The sequence below is a fragment of the Penicillium cinerascens genome (genome assembly GCF_028974065.1).
Source record: "Penicillium cinerascens strain IBT 15544 chromosome Unknown scaffold_4_segment0_segment1, whole genome shotgun sequence".
Classification (NCBI taxonomy): domain Eukaryota; kingdom Fungi; phylum Ascomycota; class Eurotiomycetes; order Eurotiales; family Aspergillaceae; genus Penicillium; species Penicillium cinerascens.
The window spans coordinates 3,413,367-3,437,769 of record NW_026695298.1 but is presented as its reverse complement, the minus strand read 5'-3'; the positions used below and the strand labels follow the sequence as shown (position 1 = coordinate 3,437,769).

The window sequence follows — 24,403 nt, the reverse complement described above, 5'->3', positions numbered from 1 at the left end:
AAAGAACCACTTAGATACCTGACCGAGCATTGACTTCCTCGTCCATTTGGATTGCATCCTCGCGAATGTGGTTTTCTTTACTGAATTGAGTGGCCGCCGTAGCAGCGCCCTCAATGTCTGTCACAACAGACTCGAGATGAGACAGTAGCTTCTCGATTTCCAATCTCTGGGCCTGCACCGTTTGCGCAAGCTCCCCGTTCTGGGCGGCAGTGGCTTGGAGCCTGTCGTTCAGTGCCGACTGCGCTTCTTGGAGATAAGGTGTCAAATGTGCCTTGTAAAGATCTTCTGCGCCGAGCGTGTGAGGGCTGTTAGGAACAGAGTTAGCTCAATAAACACAAATCCAGCAGAGTCCAAGGACAAATACATACGCATTTCCAGGTCTTTGCCCATCGCCTTCCGCCTCTCTTCGCGCCCGCGCCTCAGCAACCAACCGGTCCAATTCATTCAGATGTTGCACAGCCTGTCTCTCCGCAATGATCTCTTCAAACTCAGACTTCGCGCTCTCCTCCAGTTTCGCGTTCAGTTGTCTCCACACGTTCTCCAGGCTCGCAGGGACATGTCGCGCAGGCGTTGGGAAGCAGCTCGAAAAGTTGGCGTAGGAGTTCGCACGTAGTGTACGAGCGAGCGCCTGGTCGAAAACTTGGATCAGGCGCGAGGCGCGTGGGCCGGGGGCTTCGGACGCTGGTGCTGGCGGGGGAGGGGTTGCCGACGCAGCGGGTTGTTGAGGTGGATGTGAATTGTCTTGGGCCATTGTGTAGGTGAGAGTGCGGTTCGAACTCGGTCTGTGACCACAGTTGTTCTTGCTGGGTGTGGCTGCAGAGAGTTGTTTCGCGAGGAATTTGGACTTCGAATTATTGGAGATGCCTCAACGGCACCGCGACGCGCTTGTCACGTGTCAGGGCGTGTCGACTCTTTGGAGATGGCAAGGTAAAAATCAAAAGAAAAAATAATTGGAAATTATGGACGTTCATTACATGGACCAGTAAAAGGTCAAAATCGAATTGAAACGTTAGTGAAGCATGTGTGGCTTTTGCATTAGGATATTGAACCTAACTACATAGCCCGGCGTCATCCTTCACAGAAACATTGAATGTCCATACCCTCCTTCAGCCCGATAGATAAACATTATTGTGTAATACGGGGTTACTAGATCGCATATTTGCCCAGAGAGACTTGAAGGCCGGCCACGAGATATTGATGTAAATAAGGCTGTTCCAAAAGCCCTGTAGAGGAAGAACGAAGCTGGAGGCATAGTTGAGCCCGAAAGAAAAGTCATTGGGGCGAGCGAGAGCATACACTCTGTTTGCGGTTGAAGGAACCTATCATTTGAATGAGTATGGTAATGTTCTGTCTCACGAATAAAGGTTGGATAGCCTACCCATGTTACGAGGAGCGCGATGAAAAACAATATGGCATACTTTGTATACGCCCAAGCAGCCGAGCTAGCCTCTGTAGGTACCGCTCGTCGCTGAGAGGCAAATGAGTCTACTCCATCAAAGCGAGCATTTCTCATCGATACTTCTGTTCGTAGAGGACTTGGACCAGGTCGGGAACTGGATTCTGGCGTGGGAATCGACATCGTACCGGCAGTTTGAAGCCCTGTGATGGGCTCAAATGGTCCACCCTCAATAGTGACGGAGTATGGACTGACTGAAGATGCAGTGAAGCTGCGTGTAGGCCGACAATCAGAAGGCGATATGGAATAGCGTTCTGGCGAAGAGCAGGCGATCTCGCTGGTGACTTGGATGCCGGCCAGCTTCAGAAATGGGGTTTCGGAGGGAGAATCGCTATCGATGGATTCAATGCCTCCAAGTTTCCGAAATTGACGTCGCTTTTGGTAGATTACGGACCCGGCCCGTAGGTAGATGGCGAATGTTAGAAAGATGACGAACCAAACGGGGCCATAGAAGACGGCGATGCGGAGAAAGTCCCAGGGGAGCGAGACCCAGCACCATAGCTTGAAAGTATTAGAATCTGAAGAGAAAGAGGTGCTATTATCAGGGCCACCTACAATAGCAGAACCATATACGCGACCTCGTGCTTGCGTCTTAATGAAGAAGTATGCAAAAGCCGGGACGAACGGTAGACCGTAGCAGCATATCACATACTTCCATTCCAGCTGACGTAGTTGCTCTGAGTTATACTTATGGAAAAAGGTCAAGTAGACATTGCAAGCCATGGCAAAAGTCCACAATGCATCTGCCGGCATGAACCTGATTTCGGTTAGAGCCGAATGGCGCTTGGAACTTCTCTACTCACCACTGGATCAAGAAAGCCTGAAACTGACACAACGAACTTCCAAAACCAGCATGTATACCCGATTGTGAGATCAAAGTAGCGATATTGGCCATAATGTTCCCCCAGGAAGCATAGAAGACGAGGCGATTAATGGGCTTGCGAAATGCGCGGGAGCCGATGAAGGTAGTGACGATGACGAAGGTGCCGGCTAATGAGACCGCGGAGCAGATACGCTCTGTGATGGAGATTGCAGATAACTGTGCCTGAGAGTGTGACATGGTGACATGGTCTTGAGAATGGCGCTTGTTTAGCAAAGGGCTTCAGGCTCCGTGAGGGTAGCCCTCCTTGCCAGTCAGTGGATGTAGAGAGTTGAACGGGGGTGGGCAATACGATTGAACCCGTGTGACAATAAAACCCGGAGAAACTAGGAGTGATGTATACCCGGAGGGCTTGGTATCCAGTAAGTCGGGTCCGTAGATTATTCTAAAGATATCCTGATTATTTCACAGTCCAATAAAAATAGCAACGAGGATCATGGGACCAGCCCGATTCACGTCTTGTTAACGACTGCTTCTCAGCCAAGGAAATGTCAGTTGGCTTTGAAATCGCAGCGGATTTTCCAGGAGTAGAAAATAGGTGGCCAAGTATTTGGGCGGTTAAAAGAAACATTGGAAATTTCCCCAAGTAGAGCAACATCCTTTCAAGGAGTTGCTTCTAAACACTTCCAAAGTTACGACCAGAGTGTGCCATCTAAATGAAAGGTCTGGCAGTCGAGTAATAAAAGGGATTATCCGCATGTTTGGCAGTAACTAGAAGCTCACCGAGTGTCCGAACCACCTGAAACATCTCAAGGGCACTTGATGATCCCGGTTCGGCATGACATGCGTTGGTTTGCTTCAATCGCCGCCTCTTACCCGCAGACCTTGTTTGCCCTCTTCAACCCGGGGAAGTCTGCGAGCCCTAAAAATTGCCGGGTATCTTGAATCCAGCACGTTTCAGTGCAAAATGGACCGCATCCTGGACACGGAGTACCCGTGTGTAACACCCCTGATTCATTCGGACGAATCCTCTCCCTGAAGAATCTAATTGCCGGTGGAAATCACTAGGATACCCTCACTGCAAGAGACACACTTACATTATCCTTATTTAACACCGTAGGCTTGAATAAGGAATATGCATAGATCGTACTGAAAGCCGTGCATCTCAAGCAAGTTGGTTTTTTTGGAAGTCAAAATAACAGTAGAAACTGAAAAGCAGAAAAGAGCGTTGGATGTAAATGTGGTTTTCAGAGCCTCCCGGAACTTTCATCCAGAAGTCGAGCTATAATTAAACCAGGTTAAGAGAGGCTCGCCGTCGCAGCTCTGGAACAAATACTGAGAGGCAAAACATACATAATTCGTGAACTGATTTTGCAACGTGGGATCTATCTGTGCATTGGGAACGTGATATGGCGATTGTGGCATTAATCCAGGAGCAGATGTTTAGAAGTAGTATGAAACAATCAAGCATGTAGTAGGGTCACCCGGAGGCGATCGAGTCCAGGTCTGCTGGATGAAGCGCCCCCCAGTGTGCCACTCGGGAGCTCAGATGTCGCGACTGGGTCCCGATGCACAATGTAACAGTGCCTTGCGTTTATATTTAGGATAGTCTCAGTGAGAAAAGAGGCGGATATCTAACGGAAAATCAATATGCCTTGCAAATATCATCCCTAAATTGAATCTAGGCAGTAACTATTTGATCAAGACAGAGGAAACTTTTTCTGTTCAAGGCAATCGAGGCAAAAGAACTAGAAAAGGCTATGCAACATGAAGCCACTCACACCTTGTCTTGCGTATCAGATCCCAACAATGTGCAAAACGAAACCTGAAAAAAAGTTGAAATGAAAAAGAAAAGATTGCCCTCATCGGGTATAACGCCGAGGTCTCCCATATCCGATCGTCTAAGTCGAGCTCATCATCTCGTTATGCGCAGTCTGCTTCATTAATATGCCGACTGGGGCGGAGCAATGCCTCCATATGCACCGGACATCTGCTGCTGCTGTTGCTGTTGGTGCTGTTGCTGCAACTGGGCTTGGAGTTGAGGCAGATCGTGGAACCACGGGTGCTGCAGGGCATCGGCGGCGCTGATGCGCATCTCCGGACGCAACTGAAGCATGCGGTTCAACAGATCCAAACCAAGAGGGTCGATCTGAGGGAGGATCAAGCTCAGATCTTGCGTCGCATAAACGTGGAAAGTGGGCTTATACTCCGGCAGCTGCGAGATGCCGGGCCATGACCGCTCGGATGGCGTTCCCATGAGTCGGAAGATCTTCAGCAGCTGGTCTTCATTGGTCGTGCCCGGGAAGAGCGGACGACCCGTGTACATCTCGGCCATGATGCAGCCGGCTGACCAGATATCGATGCTGGTGTTGTAGGTGCGACTGCCCAGAAGGACATCGGGGGCTCGGTACCACAGGGTGACAACTTCGTTGGAGAAGGTGTTGACTGGGATACCGAACGCCCGAGCTAGACCAAAGTCACCCAGCTTCAACTGACCCTTCTTGTTGATCAACAGGTTCTGCGGCTTGAGATCGCGGTGGAGAACCCGGTTCTCGTGACAGAAGGCAATGCCCTTCATCAGCTGGTGCATGAATGACTTGATCGTGACCGGGTCCAGCTGTCCTCGATCGCCCCGAGTGTCCATGTACCGCTTCAGATCCCGGTCCATGAACTCGAAAACTAGCATGAGTTTGTTCTCCGTGTGGATGACATCGTAGAGTGAGACAATGCTCTCATGCTTCAACTCCTTCATCAAAGAGATCTCACGAATGGCGGTGGACGGGGTCCCTTCTTCCGAGTCGAGGTGGATTTCCTTCAGCGCAACCATTTCGCCAGTCTGGCGATTGCGACCTTTAAAGACCTGTGTAATTTCTCGTCAGCGACGGAACGAGAGAGGGAGGGCGGCGCCACCGGGATGCACCGGGTCATCATGGAAGGAAGACGGGACGTACAGTTGCATAGGTGCCTTCACCGAGCTGTAGAACAAGACCGAGTCAGTTAATTGATAGGACGTAGGGATGGCAGACGGCGATGGGGCGATACCTTCTCCAGCTGTTGGAAGGAGCTGGGCTGCTGTGATTTATCCATGATCCTTGAGGATTGGGAGGTCACTCCCGAGTGAGGTTTGTGGAAAAGAAAAGAGCCAGGTGAGACGAGGGACGAAGGACGGGATGCAGGATCACTGAGATGCTCCATGCTGATGAGGGAGGAGCCCCGCGCGCAGTGGGGAGTCCGAGGGTTGGCCCAATGCTTATGGCATCCAGGCACTTCGATGGCTTTTTAACTTATTTTTTAAGTTCGCTCTGCGAATGAGATTTATTTGTAGAAAATTCGACTAGCCTTTAATTACCAACCTATTTCACTCAGTAGCGGCGAATACGCCAACAAGAAAGGAGAAAAAACTACGCGCCGGAGAATCGACGATCAGGTCACGTGAGGCCGACGAGTTGGACCATCGTCGATCAGCCAGGCCCACGGGTTATCATTATTCTAGGGTCCACAGATGAACGTTAACACTATGGTTTCAAAGTGGCTTGCAGAAAATAGCAACTAGGTAGGCTAATAGGTTGATATTCGTACGTAGCTCTTAAGTTTGACCTCAAAAGTAGGTATGTTCAAAATCCTCTCGTATATTTATGCTATCATGATCTAACAGAGTCCCTATGTTCCTGTATTATGCGCAGAGACCTGTCTCAGATAATCATAGAATTGACCAACGGATGTTTTGTTGACGGCGATTTCATGGTTGGTCCAAGAAGATCTATCTATCAGATAGTTTAAGAGTTCATGGACAGTCCTGATACAACCGGAGGAAGGATGGACTGCGTGGGATGGCTACACCTGACGTGAGGAGTAGGATCTGAGCCTAAATTTCCAAAGAGATGAGACTCATTCCTCACGCCCCCAACATTGATGATGCCGATGGGCATGCCTCGTTTGTGTGCTCGTTCAACCAAGCGCCAGGCTGAGAAGGTGGCCAGGCTGCTGCCCAAGACGAGTAAGCGGCCAGCATCGTCGATCGCCTCTTCAGCCGCCGACTTAACCGCCGGCTCGATGTTCTCGCCAAACATAACCACCGCAGGTTTCAATATGCCGGCACTTGATGTTGGCAGCCATGCGCCGTCCCTTTCTACCTCTACCCGGCCTCTCGTACCATCTTTCAGGGTGGGAGGTTTCTCCAAGCAGGTCGGACACGATGGGTACCGGAATGTAGAATACGGCGCTTCTGCCAGATCGACATCGCCGTCTGGATTCAGCTTCAGGCCTTTACGCCGTTGCTCGTCCGGGTTATCTGTGTCCAGTGCTCCCGCCTCAACCATCCGATTCAAGAATTCTGTCCATGCCGGGTTGAGCTTCTTCAATGATGATTGGAACTCTTCTCGAGGGAAGTGATTCCGACAGCTTGTACAGACAACAGATCGTAGGTATCCGTGCAGCTCGATGGTGGGCAGATCCGGGTGAGCGAGAGAGTGAAACGAATCGACATTCTGTGTCACGACCGAGCTAATATACCCCTTGGTCCCGAGGTCTCGGATTGCCCAGTGGGTTGAGTTTGCTCGTGCTTTCACGAGGCCTGGCCATCCGATAAAGCTGCGCGCCCAATATCGCTTGCGGGACTCATGATGTGACAGGAATTCATGGAAGTAGATTGGCCGGTAAGACTTGTTTCGTCGGTATGTCCCTTGTTCTCCTCGATAGTCAGACAAACCGGACGCGACAGAAATCCCTGCGCCGGTCAGGAGGACTGTTTGAGAGTGCCTCCCGACATCGATGCCCCGGAGATTCGGAGACGGTGACGCGGCGAAAAAGGCGCTGATGGCGTCGATGGCCCCAGCAAGCGTGGTAGCAGAGGGCGGAATAATAATGGCCGGCGGTAATGGGCCCGTGAAAGGGATTCTAATTGCAGGCGTCGTCATTGAAGACGCATCGTCACCAGGTGGAGGTCTTGGCGAGAAAAGGCGGCGGAAGCTCCGGGGACGACGCAATTGTGTTCGGGCGCGTCTTGGCTGGCGAGTCACGGTATTTGACCCTGTGTGGGTAAAGCTCTGCAAGGGCCTTATGAAGGTATTTTTAGGACTTCCATTTCTAAGCTAGACAAACATAGCATTTCCGATCAATAGGGAGCGTGGTGATAGTAATCATAGGATAATCGTAGAGGGACATCAGCGCATATGGATCTCCGTCTGCCGGATTACATGATCGGATCGAATGATCTCCAAAAGGCCATTTCTCCTCATCAATTTTCCGCTCAGGTTCTCTTGGTTCTTTTGGTTCACTCTGAAGCATGCAAAGCCCGAAGTGAACAACCTGTCCACTCAGCCTTTTTGCCCGTGCTCGCGTGCCTCGAACTAAGACCAGGCTGTGATGCCGCTGACACAGCCCCTGCGGTGCAGGCTTCGTCCCTCCCTCCACTCTCTCCTTAGGGTTTCCAGTCTCCGTGGATCTGCTCAGCGGCGCGTTCTCACCTCCCATCCCTCTATTAAAGCCTGTTTCTTCGTCCATGCCCGACCTCGTTCCATCCGCTCTTTAACACCTCTCGCCATGTCACAAATTAGGGGCCATGCGAGCCACGGCCACGGCCACGGCCACCACCACCACCACCATCACGACAATGTATATCTGACTTCGACCAACAAACGTGACGCCGGCGTTCGTATTACCCGAATTGGCCTGGCCGCCAACCTATGCATGGCCATTGGCAAGTTTATCGGCGGCTACGTCTTTCATTCACAGGCTCTGATCGCCGACGCCTACCACGCGCTCACCGATCTCGTCTCCGATTTTTTGACATTGGGCACCGTCTCATGGTCCTTGAAGCCTCCGAGCGAACGATTCCCCAACGGATACGGAAAAGTGGAGAGCATTGGCGCCTTGGGCGTGAGCGGGCTTCTGCTCTGCGGCGGAGTGTTTATGGGTCTCAATGCCGGACAGGTTTTGATGGCGCAATTTTACCCCGACGTGGCGGAAACACTGGCACACTCTAGTGTATTCGGACACGGTCATTCACACAGCCATGGTATCGACGTTATGGGTCCTAGTATCCACGCGGCTTGGTTGGCGGCCGGCTCTATTGTTATTAAGGAATGGCTCTACCATGCCAGTGAGTGCTTTCATCCTGAGCTACTTGATATTGATGTACTAACTGTATCATAGCTATGAAAGTTGCCGAGGAGCGCAAGTCGTCGGTCCTTGCCTCGAACGCTGTTCACCACCGTATCGACTCCTTGACAAGTATTGTGGCCCTAGTTACAATTGGTGGAAGTTATGTATTCCAAGATGCCACCTGGCTGGATCCAGTTGGCGGACTCCTCATCTCCCTAATGGTCATCAAGGCTGGTTGGGGTAACACCATCACCTCCCTGTTGGAGCTGGCCGATACCGCCGTGGATGATGAAATCAGGACGAATGTCCAAGACGCCGCTGCGAAGGCCTTGAAGGCCCTCGAGAGCGGTGGACAGGTGACCATTCGCGACGTCCAAGGCTTCAAATCTGGACAAAATTATTTGATGGAAATCGAACTGGCCGTGCCGGGGTCTTGGTCTATCAACCAGTCTCGGGCTGTGGAGGAAGCCGTCCGCAAAACTGTCGGCGCTCGTGTTCGCGGCGTGAAGCGTCTCAAATTCCGATTTATCCCTGTAGAGCAGAAGGAGCTTACTTTCTCCGAGGAGTTCATCTCACAAGACACCGACGCAAGCCCCGAGCTCCATGAGCACGAGGCCAATGGTGCCGCCTCGAGCTCCCACACTCACGAAGAGCATGACTCTCGGAAGACGCGGTAGAAGATGAAATCTGAACTGCGGAAAAAGATGAGCGGCAGTTGTTCGCGCTGCTATGATACCCCACAATGGCCATCTTCGGAGAGATCTGTACCGTGTATAGAACATATTTGGATATAGAAATATATGCGAGACTGCAAGACTGCAAGAATTTCCAATTTTATGCTCGACCAATTCTACTGGTGTCTACGTCCCGATCATGACGACCAGATGTAGGAGCTTCGCTGTGGACTGGTAGCAGAGCCGCAAAACCATACGTAAACAACCACCCAAAAAAAAGGTTACGTTTCATCAACGATTGCAGTCAGATTGTGTGCCTGACGGGTACGGTAGCCTCATCCCGAGCAGTCGGCAAGTGTTCCCCGTGATGCTCAGGTGGGGCAGTAAATTCTACCGAGCTATTTAGCAGAGAGCTATTTAGCCGGAGCCAGTTCTGGATGCACTCGCTGGGAGCACTAATGCATGGAAAATCCTTGGGAATCATGTGGCCCTGACTCACACCCACCAAGGTATGAAACACGAAGGAAAACGGTCCATTTAACCCTATTCGCACAGTTGTGCTTACATAGAGTGGAGCGGGGACCAGGCGTGGATGGTCCGCTTTACATCATTGCGGGCTCATCTACTCCGGGACAGGCTCGTTGCACTCCTTTCCTCTGACTTCGTGCATTCTATTTTCCCGTGCAGCATAAATTCGCAACCCCCACCTCCATAAGACCAACTGATCTACCCGAGACTTGTGCGATTACAATTGTACGATTCTGGCGCGGTCATTCACCATGGCGTCGCAATCTCCCCTCTATATTGGGTTCGACCTGTCGACTCAGCAGTTGAAGGGGCTGGTCGTCAACTCTGACCTGAAGGTTGTCTACCTCGCCAAATTCGACTTCGATGCCGACTCAACCGGGTTCGACATCAAGAAGGGCGTCTTGACTAACGAGGCCGAGCATGAAGTATACGCTCCGGTCGCGCTGTGGCTGCAGGCCCTGGACACCGTATTGAGCAGCCTGCGTCAGCAAGGTCTGGACTTCAGCCGTGTCAAGGGTATTAGCGGTGCAGGACAGCAACACGGAAGCGTCTACTGGGGCCACGAGGCCGAGACTTTGCTGCAGAACCTCGACTCTGCCAAGTCGTTGGAGGAGCAGCTGGAGACGGCATTCTCACACCCGTACAGTCCCAATTGGCAAGACGCGAGCACTCAGAAGGAATGTGACGAGTTTGACAAGGTTCTTGGCGGCCAGGAAGAGCTCGCTCAAGCCACAGGAAGCAAGGCGCACCACGTAAGAAGCTCCGGAATGATTGCTTTTGCGGATGACAGCTAACCCCGCGGATTAGAGATTCACAGGCCCCCAAATCCTCCGATTCCAAAGAAAGTACCCCGAGGTGTATCAGAAGACAGCGAGGATCTCTCTGGTGTCCTCATTCATCGCCTCAGTTTTCTTGGGCCGTGTCGCTCCTTTCGATATTTCGGACGTGTGCGGTATGAACTTGTGGAATATTAAGAAGGGTGCCTATGATGTTGAGGCTCTCAAGCTCTGCGCCGGCAAGTTCGGCGTCGAGGACTTGAAGAAGAAGCTGGGCGAGGTGCCCGAAGATGGCGGACTACACCTGGGCCCGGTTCACCCATACTACATGAAGCGCTATGGCTTCAGTCCGGACTGCACGGTCATCCCGGCCACTGGTGACAACCCGGCGACCATTCTTGCATTGCCACTGCTGCCATCAGATGCCATGGTGTCTCTGGGCACCTCCACGACCTTCCTCATGTCTACCCCCAGCTACAAACCCGACCCCGCGACACACTTTTTCAACCACCCGACCACTGCCGGATTGTATATGTTCATGCTCTGCTATAAAAACGGCGGCCTGGCACGAGAGCACGTCCGAGATGCGATAAACGAGAGTCTCAAGGATACTCCTTCGCAGCCCTGGGCCAACTTTGACAAGATTGCCCTGCAGACTCCCCCAATGGGCCAGCGGACTGCGACAGACCCTATGAAGCTGGGCCTCTTCTTCCCACGACCGGAGATCGTGCCAAACCTGCACTCGGGACAGTGGCGTTTCACATACGACCCGACCACCGGACAGCTGCAGGAGACTACAGAGGGCTGGGCCACACCCCAAGATGAGGCCCGCGCGATCATCGAGAGCCAGATGCTTTCCCTGCGCCTCCGTTCTCGTGGCCTGACGCAGAGCCCTGGAAACGGGCTTCCTGCCCAGCCCCGACGAGTCTACCTCGTGGGAGGCGGGTCCAAGAACGAGGCGATCGCCAAGGTAGCTGGAGAGATCCTCGGCGGCGTCGAGGGTGTGTACAAGCTCGACATTGGTGACAATGCCTGTGCCCTTGGAGCAGCATACAAAGCCGTGTGGGGAATGGAGCGACAGGCTGGTCAGACCTTTGAGGACCTGATCGGGCAGCGATGGCAGGAAGAAGAGTTCATTGAGAAAATCGCGGATGGGTACCAGAAAGGGGTATTTGAGCAGTACGGCAAAGCAGTTGAGGGCTTCGAGAAGATGGAGCAGCAGGTATTGCAGCAAGAGGGCAAGAAATAAATTAATAGTAGATGTTAACATAGAAAGGTGGTTGATGTACTTTAGTACCGAGATATGATAACCTTGGAACTTTGAACGTTAGACGTCACTGAACAAATCACGCACCCCCTTTCCCTATTCGGCCGAACCATAACCTTGTATATCCTTTGCCTTTCCCCCTCATATCCCTTCATTCAAAGTACTTTTAAGCGTTTGATTCCCTCAAAATCAAATCATCCGAAACTAAGAAAGCGGCCAAGCGAAGGCGGAGCCAGGCACGGAAATCCGATTACGATACCATGGATGTGCTCCTCCACCGAAAACAATTTTGAACCCAACACACATCCCCCTCGGTCCCTGTCCCTCGCCCCTTCACCACTTTGAGGGAGTCCCGGCTGGTCGAAGATGGAAGAACAGGTGAGTCTCTCTTCCGACTTCAGGTGCAGGAAAAAAAATCATTCCATAACCCCTCCCCCACTGCCACCGAGTCAGCCCCTCCGACGGGTCCCTTTGTCCATGCATTGACGCATGCCCTCCCCCACAGGTAGCAAATGCCATTGAGATCGCCTGGAATCCGTCCTCCGACCAAGCCCTGAAGTCGCAAGCTTTCGACTATCTCAACCAGCTCCGCTCCGATCCCTCCGGATGGCAGGTCTGCCTCGCCCTGTTCACCAAAACCCCACAACAGCCCGAGATCGTACGACATGTGAGCTTGGAGGTCGTCAATAGTGCTGCCCAGGCTGGCCTGATCGATTTGGCATCGCTCGGCGTTGTGCGGGATGGATTGATGGGCTACCTTCGCCAGGTGTACGGGCCTGACGCCAACGCTGCGCCCGATGCGCCCTACATCCAGAACAAAATTGCGCAGACCGTCACTTTCCTCTTTTCCGCTCTATACGCGAACGGCTGGGAGACTTGCATCGACGAGCTACTGAGTCTGACCTACAAGTCCGCCGGCAGCACGACTCGGGACAATGTACTTGGAATTGTGTTCTACTTGCGTGTGGTAAACTCGATCCACGAGGAGATCGGTGATGTGCTGGTGTCTAGGTCACGCGGGGAACAGGATAAGGCAAACTCATTGAAGGATTTGATTCGGGTACGGGACATGCAGAAAATTGCCAGCTCCTGGCAAGAAATCCTGTCCGAATGGCGGGATGGTGATGATACGGTCGTGGAGATGTGTTTGAAAGCAGTTGGCAGCTGGGTCAGCTGGATCGATATTGGTCTTGTTGTGAACCAGACAATGCTCGATCTGCTCTTCCAGCAGCTGGGACGGGCCGAGAAACAGGAATTGCGGGAGGGAGAACAGCGGGTGCGCGATGCGGCCGTGGATGTTTTCACAGAGATCATTGGCAAGAAGATGAGACCTGCCGAGAAGATCGAGATGATCGTCTTCCTGAACCTTGACTCGATCGTAACGCAGCTCTCGAACAGCCCTCCCTTACGCGAGAACCGATTTACCTCTAAGTACGATACCGATTTGGCGGAGACTGTCGCTAAACTTGTGAATATTACTGTTATGGATATTGTGCGGGTGCTGGAAACCGACAGCGGTGCGGTCAAGGAGAAGGCAGATGGTCTTCTGCAGGTCTTTCTGCCTCATATCCTGCGATTCTTCTCGGATGAGTACGACGAAGTCTGCTCGACCGTGATTCCCGGTGTCAATGACATACTCACCTACCTCCGGAAGCTTTCCAAAACCAACCCTGCATTCGAAGAACGCAACAAGACCTTCCTTCTCCCTATCCTGAAGGCCGTCATTGCCAAGATGCGCTATGACGAAACCTCGAACTGGGGCGATGAAGACGAGCAGACAGACGAGGCAGAGTTCCAGGAGTTGCGCAAGCGACTAGGTGTGCTGCAGCAGACTATTGCTTCTGCAGATGAGCAGCTATATATCGAAGCCATTTCGGAAGTCGTGGGCACGACCTTCGAGAATCTGCGTGCTTCCGGCGGTCAGATTGACTGGCGTGATCTGGACCTGGCTCTGCATGAGATGTACTTGTTTGGCGATCTGGCTGTCAAGGGTGGCGGTCTTTACCAGAAGAACCAGCCCACGGGCCCGCCTGCAGTTCGACTCATTGAGATGATGCTCCATATGGTGGAGTCTGACATCCGCTCCTTCACCCACCCAGCAACACAGCTCCAGTATATGGAAATCTGTGGGCGTTACAGCTCCTTCTTCCAGCACCACCAACACCTCATCCCCGGTGTTTTGGAAAGCTTCCTTCAGCTCGTTCATCACCCCGTCCGCAAGGTCAAGACCCGTTCGTGGTATCTATTCCAGCGTCTCGTGAAGCAACTGCGCGCTTTGATTGGCAATGTGGCTCAGACTGTTGTTGAGGCTCTGAGCGACTTGCTGGTGATCCAGGCTGAATTGCCCTCTGAGGGCTCAGACGGCGATGAGATGTCTTCTGAGGATCACGAGGGTTCTGCCGATGCCGTCTTTAACAGCCAACTGTATCTCTTTGACGCAGTCGGTATCATCTGCTCGACCAATGGCGTGCCTGCCGACAAGCAGGCACTTTACGCCCAGTCAGTACTGAACCCCATTTTTGCCGACATGGAGCGGAATCTGGCAGCGGCCAAGGCCAATGATGAGCGGGCATTGCTGCAGATTCATCACGATATTATGGCATTGGGCACTCTTGCCCGGGGCTTCTCAGATTGGATGCCGGGCACTACTACCCCGGCTGCCCTGCCAGCCGCAGAAGTCTCAGAAGCCTTCTGCCAAGTGGCAGAGGCTACTCTGGTTGCCCTCGAATCCCTCAAAGCATCTTTCAACGTCCGTACTGCCGCTCGCTTCGCTTTCTCGCGGCTGATTGGTGTTCTGGGTGCGCGCATCCTGCCCCAACTGCCCCGGTGGATCGACGGACTCTTGACCCAGACTTCTTCGCGCGATGAGATGGCATTGTTCCTGCGCCTTCTGGATCAAGTGATCTTCGGATTCAAGGGTGAGATCTACAGCATTCTTGATACGCTCTTGACTCCGTTCTTGCAGCGCGTCTTCTCGGGCATTGCGGATCCCACGACTGGAACCGACGATGAGATCCAGCTTGCAGAGCTCAAGCGTGAGTATCTGAACTTCCTGCTGGCCGTCTTGAACAATGATCTCGGGGCGGTCATCATTAGCGAGAGAAACCAGCCAATCTTCGAGACCGTCATCACCACCATCGAGCACTTTGCCAAGGACATTGATGATTTCACCACTGCCAAGATGGCATTCTCAGTTCTGTCCAAAATGGGCAGTTCCTGGGGAGGACCGGATATCGCCCCTGCCAATGGAGCAACGACTACCCAGACCCAGCTCCCCGGCTTTGGCGGGTTCATGATCTCCCGGTTCTCGCCCTTGTGCTGGGCACTTCCCACCACTCCATCCTTCAATTCCAAAGATGCACAGGCCAAGCAGGTTCTTGCCGAGGCAGGTGGACTGCAGCGCACTATCTACAGCAAGACGGGCATGGAATACGCCGACTACCTGCGTAACCAAGAGCTGCCTGGAATGGGCATGGGCGCCGAGCTGATCGAAGAATTTTTGACGGCATTAAGCCAGCTGGACTTGAAGGGATTCCGGCAATTCTTCCCGGTAAGCATTCCTCCTTATCACTTCGTCATAATTCCCACCTAACATCTACGACAGTCATTTATCCAGCGATTGAGCGCATGAACACCCCCTCAACGACCTTTTCTATTTCCTTCTGTTTTTAGATTCCCCCATCCCACATTTCCTATTTCTGAAAACGAGGTGACGTCTGTCCTCGCCGACCTGTGATATGATTTTCTGTCGGTGACTCATTCCATCTGTCATCTGCCCTGGATACCATCTCTTGCTACACGTTTCGACCCCCCCAAAAGAACCCAAAAATTTTCAAGGATTGGATAAAACGCCCAAGGAAGTGGAAAAAAAGTGGTTCCCCCCAACTCAAGTACATAGCGTTGATCACTCCCATTCTGGTGCATTCGCATCGCATCGTGGGCGTTTCTTTGTATCACCGATATAAGCCCCTTCACACTGGAGTTTTGTCTTAGGTAGATCATGAATGAATCGACTACTCTACAGAGCTGAGGATCAAATACGGCGTAAGGCATGACTTCGTTTCCGATTATTTCCTCCATGGGCCGGGACATTTTTAGCAAATGGAGAGTGACAATTGCTATTGATTAGAAGGTCAAGATGATTAATTCGAAAAAAGCCATGGAATTATAGACATTTAGAAAGGATACCGAGAGTTCAGCATGTACTTGATCCCCTACTACATTATCTAGCTTGGCATAGGCTACAAAAGCGTGGTGTAATGAATACATAGAAAGTGGGAACGGAGAACATATTTTAAGAAAGATCACCGTGAGCTTTGATCCAAATGTATATCTGTTCATTTACAGAAGTCGACACTAAGAATGACCGACTCGACGATGATGGACTGGCGTGCTTAACAGGCGATGTCTCAGTCGGGATTCGTGGTAGGGATCAGGCAAAAAATCACCGCATATTAGATGCCTTAATCGTTTCTGGCTCCAGTAGCGGTCATTTTCGGCGTCAATCTCACGGGTCCTCATATTCTAGTTGTACTTTTTCTTCAAATCACAGATCTTACAGGGTCCTGGTGCTCACTTGAGCGAATTGCCATCAGAATCCGTTCCATTTAGCCGACACTTCCCACCCTGTCTAATACATCTGGAGGGAACAAATTCATAAAACGAAGGAAATAGAGAAAGGAGATCACACACTATTTTCCGAATGCCTTTGCCGCGTGCGCGACGTGCTCGTCGGCAAATGATGCCATGAAATAGTACGAGTGGTCGTAGTCTTCGCGATAGTTGACCTTGACGTTTTTGAATCCCTTTTCATTAGCGACGGCCAGCAAGTTCTCGGGAAGAAGCTGGCCCTGCTTGTAGAAGTTGTCGCCGGTGCCCTGGAGGGGTCGTTAGAGTCTTATCCACTCAGAGCAGGAGGATGATACATACCACGTCGATAAGAATCTCAAGATCCTTGTCGGTCCACTTCTTCAGGAGTTCAGTGGCATCGTTCTCCTTCCACTTCTCCTGGTCCTCGCCGAAGTAGCCCTTGAAGGCCTTCTGGCCCCAGGGGCAGTTAATGGGGTTGCAGATCGGGGCAAAGGCCGAGACGGACCGGTACTTGCCGGGGTTACGGAGGAACTGTTCGAATCAGTCAGAAGCTTGTTCCAACTAGAGTCAAAGAGGGAGAAACGAACCAGAGTGAGAGCACCGTGACCACCCATGCTGTGACCAGTGATGCTGACTTTGCTGGAGTCGAGCTGCGGGAAAGCAGCAAAGACGGTCTGCGGCAGCTCCGAGGTGATGTAGCTGTACATGTTATATCCATTGTTGTAGGGGGGCTTGGTGGCGTCGACGTAGAAGCCGGCACCAGTTCCGAAGTCATAAGAATCATCCTCGCCCTCGATATTCAGACCACCTGCAAATGAGGATGTCAGGACTGTTCTTAGTTCCATCGGATGTATTTTCCGAGGTAATTTGACGAATAGCTGATTAAACTTCTCGGGAGGGCGATGACGTACGAGGGCTAGTATCAGGATACAGCACAGCAATGCCCAGCTTGCTAGCAGCGTGCTGGAAGAAGCCCTTCTCGGAGCAGTTATCGGCGGTGCAGGTCAGACCAGACAGGTAAATTAGGACGGGGACCATCTGAGAGTCTGCCTTTGGGGGGAGATAGAGGTTGAAGCCCATCTCGCAGCGGGTAGTGGTGGCATTGTGAGTCAGCTTGAGCAGCTTGCCGCCGAAGGAGGCGATGGTAGCCTTGGTGGTGACGGACATGATGGGTACCGGATATCGATGGAATCGAGATGAGGGTCCGACTACGAGGAGGGAGAATATAAATAGGAGTTGACGTTTTTGCGCGGGGTTTTGTCCCGCATGAGGGGAAGCTCCACTGTGTTCTGCTTGCCTTTTTGGGTCGATCCCACTGCCGCTTTAATCACTTTAAATATCCATGCCACTGATTTGGTGGCTAGCTATGGGTGTTGGCAACATGGATAGAGCAACTGAGCGTCTAGAAGAATTGCGTAGTGCCAACGCATAGGGGAAGAGTGGATGAAGAAAGAAGTATGAAGATTTGCCAGGAAGAGTATCAAGGTTTAACTCAAAGCAGAACACCATTTGAGGCCGAGTTAGACAACTTAGGCGCTCGCTATGTCCCATTCGACCTACTATGCCAAAAGCAATATAGACAGGGCGCTTATCGGCAACATTGGAATTCTAGAAACTCAACTGCCGGTCGATACAATAGACTCAAAGCAACGGGGGATAACAAGCCCCTACGCATTAGGAAAAGAAACCCGGGAGTATCAAGAACTCAGCACGCCGAAATTAATCCGAGCGTTGCCCACAGTGGAGAACTGCCAGGTAATAAATAAATTACAGATAAAAGAACCAAAGCTATGTGATACATTCCCATCATCCCATCAATCCAAAAACACCGGAACACCATAAACAACGGGCGCAGCCCCGTTCAAATACTTCAACACACACGATCCCCTCGCACCTGCAATCGCAGTATCCAAACCAACATCAGTTGGACGAGATTTTCCTTTCTTCACAAGCAATCCCCATGTATCGAAGGCAGAGGTACAGAAACGATCGATGTCTTTATCGGTAACATCCCACAATGTAGCCACAAGCGCCGGACTACCCGCGTGGAGATAATTCATGGGCGTACCATACGGCTCATACTCGCCTGCCTCGGTTAAGGTGCCGCTGCTACAGCCCATGAGGAAGGTGACGGCGCACTTGGTCATGCGTTTCACAGTCCGACCGCGAATGTATTGAGCGCCGCTGCCGTGGCCGAAATACAGGAAAAGATCCTTGGTTTCGAGGGAGGTGCGGAACTCGTCTTCTGTTGGCTCGCGCTTGATTACTCCCGTCCAGAACTTCTGCGCTGAGAGGTCTTCTTCAAATGTTTTTTGTGTGGTGCGCAAATCGCCTGTTGGGTTGAGGATGAAAGCGCCCGAGGTGCGATCTAGGACTGCGCCGGATCGGGAGTCGCGGAATTGGAGGACTCGGTCGCGGAGACATTCTAGAGACGGGACGCGGCAGACGGGGAATCCCTGGAGACATGGAAGAGACTCCCAGGGGAACAAGTGGAGGGCTTTGTCCAGTACTAGAATGGTATGGTTGGGTGGCCGAGATGCGAGCTCTTCTCGTGCGACTTCGTGATAGCATCGCAAGGCATCAAGGGTGTCGACAACCATCATGTCGAAATCGATCTCATCGTAGGCATTGCGCTCGCCTTGGAATTGGAGGATATCGACCACAAAGTAGAGAAGGTCCATCAGCGTATCCTCCGGTTCTTCCTGCTGCTCGAGATCTCGGAGTCCAATGAACAACTCCACAACGTTCTGATGAAGCGTAAGGTGAGGCGAAGAAGCTTTCCCGGCCTTTTGTCGAGAGGGCAGATGCTTGTCAAGGATGCCCTGGAAGGCGCTCAAAAACTTGGCCAGGGCAGAGCCATCCCGCGAAAGCGGCGAGAAAACACCCCTGAAACCTCCAAACCAGACATTTTCAATGTTCTGTAAAAGGCTTTCCATCTGGCTATCAAGAGCCTCGCGGTTCTTCCACCACTCCTTCTTCGACTGCTTATCAGTTTGAGCTTTAGCCGCATGTGCGCTCTGGTTTGCCAGCTTGATGAGCTCTAGCATTTCATCCTTTCCATTCTCGAAAGTAAACTGCTCCTCTTCATCATCATCAGAAGTGCCTCTTCGCAGAGGTAGTCGCAGAAGGAAAGGAGAGCGATTCTTCTGAAGCCGGGAGACCACAAACTCGGTCTGATCCGCACTCAGAGACAGTGACAGGACGTTCCAGTTCTCAGGCAAAATATCGACGTAGTTGTCAGTAAATTTCGAGCAAATTTCTTCGGTCATCTCGATAGTGGAGGGCGACGAGGATGGCCAAAGCAGTGGGTCGGAGAAATCGGCTAGTTTTCGGTCGAAGTCGATAGCCATGCGTTCGCGGGCAAATGCACCAACACGGCCAATTTCTGACGAGAACGAATATTAGAGGATTCAATTGTATTACTGGGAATTTAGACTGCTCACCATTCATGTTCGCCGGGGATTGCGCCCAGGTTGCAGGACCCCCCGGGGTAGTAGCATGAGAAAGCATAGAAATTCGACTCATCAGACGAGATGCTGCGTGGCTTTCAAGAGTCGAGCCAAGAACAGTGGCATCTGCAAAGACGCTAGTAAGGCGTTCGCTCGCCTTTGAAAGCATGATTGAGAAGTCCTCACTAGCCTTTTGTACTTTTGCACGAGGACCGCGGGCAGGGGCCTTGGCCTTCCTCGTCGTTGGTTTTGTTGCTGGCATGCCTGTGTCTTCTCCTTTGGCTGGTGACATGAGGGAAGGTAGCGAGATTGTGGATTCCGGGAGTACACAATACACTGCATGGCTTGCAAAATTGCGAATAGCATCAGCCAGAAGGTGCCCACTCTCCCCGATTTCCAGGGAGACTTTGCTCTCGCGACCAGTTGCAAATTGTCGAGCTTCGGCCAGAGTTTGCGCGGATCGGTCGAAGTCACGGAGAGACCGCAAGCAGTCTGCTTGTTGTCGAAGAACGTCGCCCTTTAGCCGGAGAAGAGACTTCGATTGGACTTCAGGTAGCGGAGTTTTAGGTGTTGATGCCTTCTTAGCGGCAGTGGATGATGCCGCGCTATTTGCACGAGTGCGTCGACCGGCAGTAGTAGTTGAGGATCTTGAGGGTGTGCGCCGACTACTTCTCACCCGTAAATTCTGCATTTGCTCTTCAAGGGCCGCGACATCTGGTGCTTCCGACATGCTAGTCACATCAGAAGATGAGACAGTTGTGATGGCTTTATCCGCCTCCTGAAGCAAGCGGAATGCCTTCTCATGCTCACCCTGCACCTTGTAGAGAGAAGCAAGTGCCATATGAAGGGAAACTGTCTCAACGCTTGTCTGGATCTGCTTTAACGATTCCGAAGCCGAGGCCAGAAGATCTTGCCCTTCATCCACATGGCCACCGAGGATCCAGTAACAGCCAAGCTGAGTTTGAGCTGCGACAAGCCGGCCATTGGCATCAAGTGTCTTGTCAATTTTCAATGCTTGTTCTCCGTAGTAGATGGCGTCCTGGAATAGCCCATGGTGGGCGGATAATCTCGCGAGGTTCAACAAGCAGGTGTGGTGCGAGCCGAGATGTGGCCAGAATGGAGCACCTTGAATGTAGCTGGCTGAGACGTCCGGTGAAGATCCATTCTGAGACAGATCAAGCTTGGCTACACCTTCAGCGACCACATCAACATCAGAGCTCCCTGCCACAGGCAGTGATTTGTCTTGCTTCTTCTGCGCCAGTTTCTCGATCTTGGCCCAGATTCGGCAGTTGAGTCGAACAGACAGTTTGGCAAAGAAGAGAGCCTGGGTCATTGACCCCTGCGCTGTTGATAGCCGGGACTGAGCAAAGGCAGCGTCAGCAACAAGCCTCTCCCATGAGATTTTGGACGGAATGGACAAGTTCGTCAGCTCTTCTGACTTCTGGCATTTCTCATACAGAGCTCTAGCGGCGGTGAGAAGCATCGCGGCTTTGTCAACTTGCGAAATCTCGAGGAGATATTCAACTTTTGCGAGTTTATAAGACAGAGTTGCCAAGGAGGACACTTTGTTCTGTGCAAGATATTGCTCGCCACGCGAAAGAAGATTCCCTGCCTTCTGGCAATGACCAATTCGGCAGTTTTGCAAAACCAAACGTGAAAGAATGATGATCGCATCCGAAATATCTCCGGACTCTTGAAGTTCGGCAGCACGTAGGATTAGCTCCAGGGTACAGAGCTGAGCCTTCCAAAGGCCGTGGATCTCGGTGTAATCAACCAAGGCTTTAAGCTGGAGAACCCAATAATCTGTATCGTGGATATGGAGACGCAGACTCTTCCAGTCAGAACACTGGCGAATCATCGAGGTCCATGAAGCAAGCGTGTCGTCCAGTTGATTTAGGTCCATCTTGCCTTGGTGGAAACCGACGATCACTCGTAATGAGTTTGTGATGTGGGTTACAAATGAAGCCAAGTCTGCGTCTTCTCCGAAGCCGCTTTCGCATTTCAGCCCTTCAGAACCTTCTGTCATAAGCCGGTCGGTCAGGGCTGAGTCAAGAGCACTCGGGTACTCCAACAGAAACCGGAGAGCAGCGAGGGTCACTCGGCCATGGCGGATTGGGTGAGATTTCAGAGAAAACATGTCGAGGAGGGTAGTTAGAACTGGACTGAGAATTGAACGGAAGTCGTCTTCGCTAGGACATTGTCCGTGCATATCAAACAGCAAGCACATCTGCCACTCAAGAAGCATTCCCTGTCGTTCGGGCTCCAGTTCAGTGTCCTCATAGATGGATAGGGACTTGGATCCCCTTCTGCGCAACTTGATTTTCAAAAGAGTCGAAAGGACTCGATTGAGCATAAAACCAGGGCTTTGTGGATCTTGGCTGACCGAGCCTGGTTGGGCTCCCATGTTGCTGTCGGCAATCTGTTCCAGGGTTCCAGAATCAATGTACTCTGCAATTGACTGTCGGAGGGCTTTCTCAGAGTCACCATACAAGCCGCCGTCCAAGTATAAATGGGCAATTCTCTCATACTTGAGGGCCGCAAATGCGGTGGTTCGGAAGGATGGAGAGCAACCACAGATCATCTGGGTAGATTGCTTGAGAAGAGGTAAGAGCTCACGGTGAGATTGTCCAGCCTCTTTCTCTTTGATATAGCGAGACCAGAATACATTAGAGAGCTTCACAAGACCCATACCAATGCTCTCATTCAGCACGGCATCGGGGGAACTTTCGTCGCTGTTTTCGATAGTGGCGAGCAGGCGATGACAATCACTCAGAATGGGGAGCATGTCATCCCAAGGGGGTCTTCGAGATGTGATCGACAATTTTCCAACAGCAACAGCGGAATCGACGGCGGCAAAAATGATGTTTTTGGACATAGAGACGCGAGCCTTGAACATCTCAAACTCCTTGTCATCACCATCTTCTGCCGGTGGTCGTCCAATATACCGCCTGAGAAACCGTAGGAAAGCCTGGAGGTACTCTCGGATTTGAGAGGCGGTTTCGTTCTTGATGATATCGCTGTCGGTCGTCTTCATCATTACATCACCGAACCAAGCAAGAGCAAGCTTCTTCAGCCTTGCAGCCTCAACAAGAAGTTCATCGAGCTCTGATGCGTTTCCTTTGAGATGTAAGCCCAAAGCTTCGGTTGCTTCTGAGGTAGACTTCAACGCTCCATCCAAAAACTTCTTCGAACCCTTCAAAGCCTGAAAGTAGACCGAAGCAGTTTTGCATTGAACTGTGGCCAATAGAAGGCACTGGGCGTTTGAAAACGGGGTGATGGTCTGGCTGAAGAGCTTCAGTGATTCCTCAAAGCAACCAGCATCTAAAGCAAGTTGCCCAAGAACGGTCATAATCCTGGCAGCGGAAGTCGCATCCTTTGCATCCTGGGGTTTCTTCTTGATCTCGGAAACCGATGACTGGAACCGAGTGATTGTTTTGTAGACCATGGCAAACTCGGTCTTCTCAATTCCTTTACTGCGGTGGGAGAAGCTTCCGAGATAGCGAAGGAGCGGGTCGAACACCTCTTTGCTTTCGTCACAGATATGTCCAGATATCTTCCACCCCAGTGATCGAATTTCGAGGGATAGGAGCTGCAGAGTTAAGTTCGTGATCGGTTTCAGGCTTGTCGAAGAATCGTCGTTCGAGCTTGACTTGCCGGAGCAAAGAGAAAGCACGGTATTTGACAGCAGCTGAAGTTGAAGAGCGGCTTTGTCGGCAGGTAAGCTTCCAGAATTGAAGGCCGAGGTGATGATCTGGGCAGGGCTGCTGGGATCGGACAACTGCAACAGAGGACATAATTTTTGTACAGTCGAAGCCTTTCGCTCTGAGACAAGAAGGCGCATCGCATTAGAGTGGAAGGAAATGAGGAGGCCGTATACGGATTGTGCGTTGGCGATATTCGAAAATGTGAGAAGGTCAGACATCCGCTCTCGCCCTGTCTCTTCCTCTGATGTGGCGTTCATATCCGTTGCTATCTTTCCTGTCTTCTTCATGTCCAGGTGTTGTTGTATCCTTCGCTTCAGGGACCGTAATTCCTTGCACGCCATGTCATTCAACCCCAGAGAAATCAACTTTCCCGCCAACACGCACACTCCCTGTTCGAGCTGCATATTTGGAAGCTCCCCATTCGACTGGTCAACTTTGAGAGTTCGCAATGTCGCCAGAGCAAGCCGCGCACACTCGGCAGCCGCGTAGACACCCGTGTCGACGCCAGCACCCGACCTTCCTGACTTGGTCGAAACATTGTCCGCAAAAGGTGTCTGCCGTTTTGCCGTGGGCACTTTTAACGCATCCGTGAGGGTCTTGAGTGTGGTATTGAATACTTCTGTGGAGAGAATGAGCTTCTCCTGGGGCGACAATACGGACCCATCCTGATCGACAATTGTGTGCAACGGGGTGTCGGTCGCGGGCTTCCCTTTGGTGGTTCTCGAGGTCTTCGCGCGACTAGAAGCAGTAGTTGCCTCCTTTGAAGATTTCGTCGTTCTCCGTGAGGGCTTTTCGGGGGCTTTTGACGATGCGCGTAGGAGAGTCTGGAGAGACAACACAGTGGCATCGGAGCATGTTGTTGTTGATCGGACCGCCAGCTTGACGGACTCTGTCATAGAGCTGGCAGGTAGGACAGTAACCGCCATGTTGGGCTCGTGAGCCGTTCAGGATGCCTGCGATTACCGATAAGGACGAATTGAAGCTGTGCAACTGATATCATCAGAGTCGTGGGACTCACGGGTATTGTTGTCGTAGCA

The 24,403-nt window shown here is 51.8% G+C and overlaps 9 protein-coding genes across 9 annotated transcripts; 3 read left to right on the top strand and 6 right to left on the bottom strand.

Annotated features, from left to right (window-relative positions):
- Window positions 1-10: 10 nt before the first annotated feature.
- Window positions 11-751, bottom strand: N7498_010418 (PMF1/NNF1 family protein; the record flags this gene model as incomplete). Its single annotated transcript, XM_058457474.1, has 2 exons — window positions 11-305; window positions 369-751. 2 exons carry the CDS (start codon window positions 749-751, stop codon window positions 11-13), a joined length of 678 nt encoding a protein of 225 aa, XP_058304373.1.
- Window positions 752-1,442: 691 nt separating this feature from the next.
- On the bottom strand, window positions 1,443-2,516 carry N7498_010417 (putative cAMP receptor-like protein; the record flags this gene model as incomplete). Its single annotated transcript, XM_058457473.1, has 3 exons — window positions 1,443-1,468; window positions 1,585-2,213; window positions 2,260-2,516. The coding sequence occupies 3 exons, from the start codon at window positions 2,514-2,516 to the stop codon at window positions 1,443-1,445; spliced, it is 912 nt and encodes a 303-aa protein (XP_058304372.1).
- A 1,702-nt stretch (window positions 2,517-4,218) lies between these two features.
- Window positions 4,219-5,471, bottom strand: N7498_010416 (cyclin-dependent serine/threonine-protein kinase phoA; the record flags this gene model as incomplete). Its single annotated transcript, XM_058457472.1, has 3 exons — window positions 4,219-5,136; window positions 5,228-5,251; window positions 5,319-5,471. The coding sequence occupies 3 exons, from the start codon at window positions 5,469-5,471 to the stop codon at window positions 4,219-4,221; spliced, it is 1,095 nt and encodes a 364-aa protein (XP_058304371.1).
- Window positions 5,472-6,052: 581 nt separating this feature from the next.
- N7498_010415 (putative SIR2 family histone deacetylase) lies at window positions 6,053-7,192 on the bottom strand (the record flags this gene model as incomplete). The annotated part of the gene is made up of 1 exon (XM_058457471.1): window positions 6,053-7,192. One exon carries the CDS (start codon window positions 7,190-7,192, stop codon window positions 6,053-6,055), a length of 1,140 nt encoding a protein of 379 aa, XP_058304370.1.
- Window positions 7,193-7,640: 448 nt separating this feature from the next.
- Window positions 7,641-9,055, top strand: N7498_010414 (cation diffusion facilitator family transporter; the record flags this gene model as incomplete). The annotated part of the gene is made up of 2 exons (XM_058457470.1): window positions 7,641-8,376; window positions 8,430-9,055. The coding sequence occupies 2 exons, from the start codon at window positions 7,641-7,643 to the stop codon at window positions 9,053-9,055; spliced, it is 1,362 nt and encodes a 453-aa protein (XP_058304369.1).
- Window positions 9,056-9,831: 776 nt separating this feature from the next.
- N7498_010413 (xylulokinase) lies at window positions 9,832-11,605 on the top strand (the record flags this gene model as incomplete). Its single annotated transcript, XM_058457469.1, has 2 exons — window positions 9,832-10,332; window positions 10,388-11,605. The coding sequence occupies 2 exons, from the start codon at window positions 9,832-9,834 to the stop codon at window positions 11,603-11,605; spliced, it is 1,719 nt and encodes a 572-aa protein (XP_058304368.1).
- Window positions 11,606-11,989: 384 nt separating this feature from the next.
- N7498_010412 (Ran GTPase-binding protein LOS1) lies at window positions 11,990-15,254 on the top strand (the record flags this gene model as incomplete). Its single annotated transcript, XM_058457468.1, has 3 exons — window positions 11,990-12,001; window positions 12,129-15,173; window positions 15,228-15,254. The coding sequence occupies 3 exons, from the start codon at window positions 11,990-11,992 to the stop codon at window positions 15,252-15,254; spliced, it is 3,084 nt and encodes a 1,027-aa protein (XP_058304367.1).
- Window positions 15,255-16,314: 1,060 nt separating this feature from the next.
- On the bottom strand, window positions 16,315-17,380 carry N7498_010411 (S-formylglutathione hydrolase; the record flags this gene model as incomplete). The annotated part of the gene is made up of 4 exons (XM_058457467.1): window positions 16,315-16,500; window positions 16,553-16,744; window positions 16,801-17,021; window positions 17,125-17,380. 4 exons carry the CDS (start codon window positions 17,378-17,380, stop codon window positions 16,315-16,317), a joined length of 855 nt encoding a protein of 284 aa, XP_058304366.1.
- A 647-nt stretch (window positions 17,381-18,027) lies between these two features.
- On the bottom strand, window positions 18,028-24,292 carry N7498_010410 (uncharacterized protein; the record flags this gene model as incomplete). Its single annotated transcript, XM_058457466.1, has 2 exons — window positions 18,028-19,598; window positions 19,657-24,292. 2 exons carry the CDS (start codon window positions 24,290-24,292, stop codon window positions 18,028-18,030), a joined length of 6,207 nt encoding a protein of 2,068 aa, XP_058304365.1.
- Window positions 24,293-24,403: the final 111 nt, after the last annotated feature.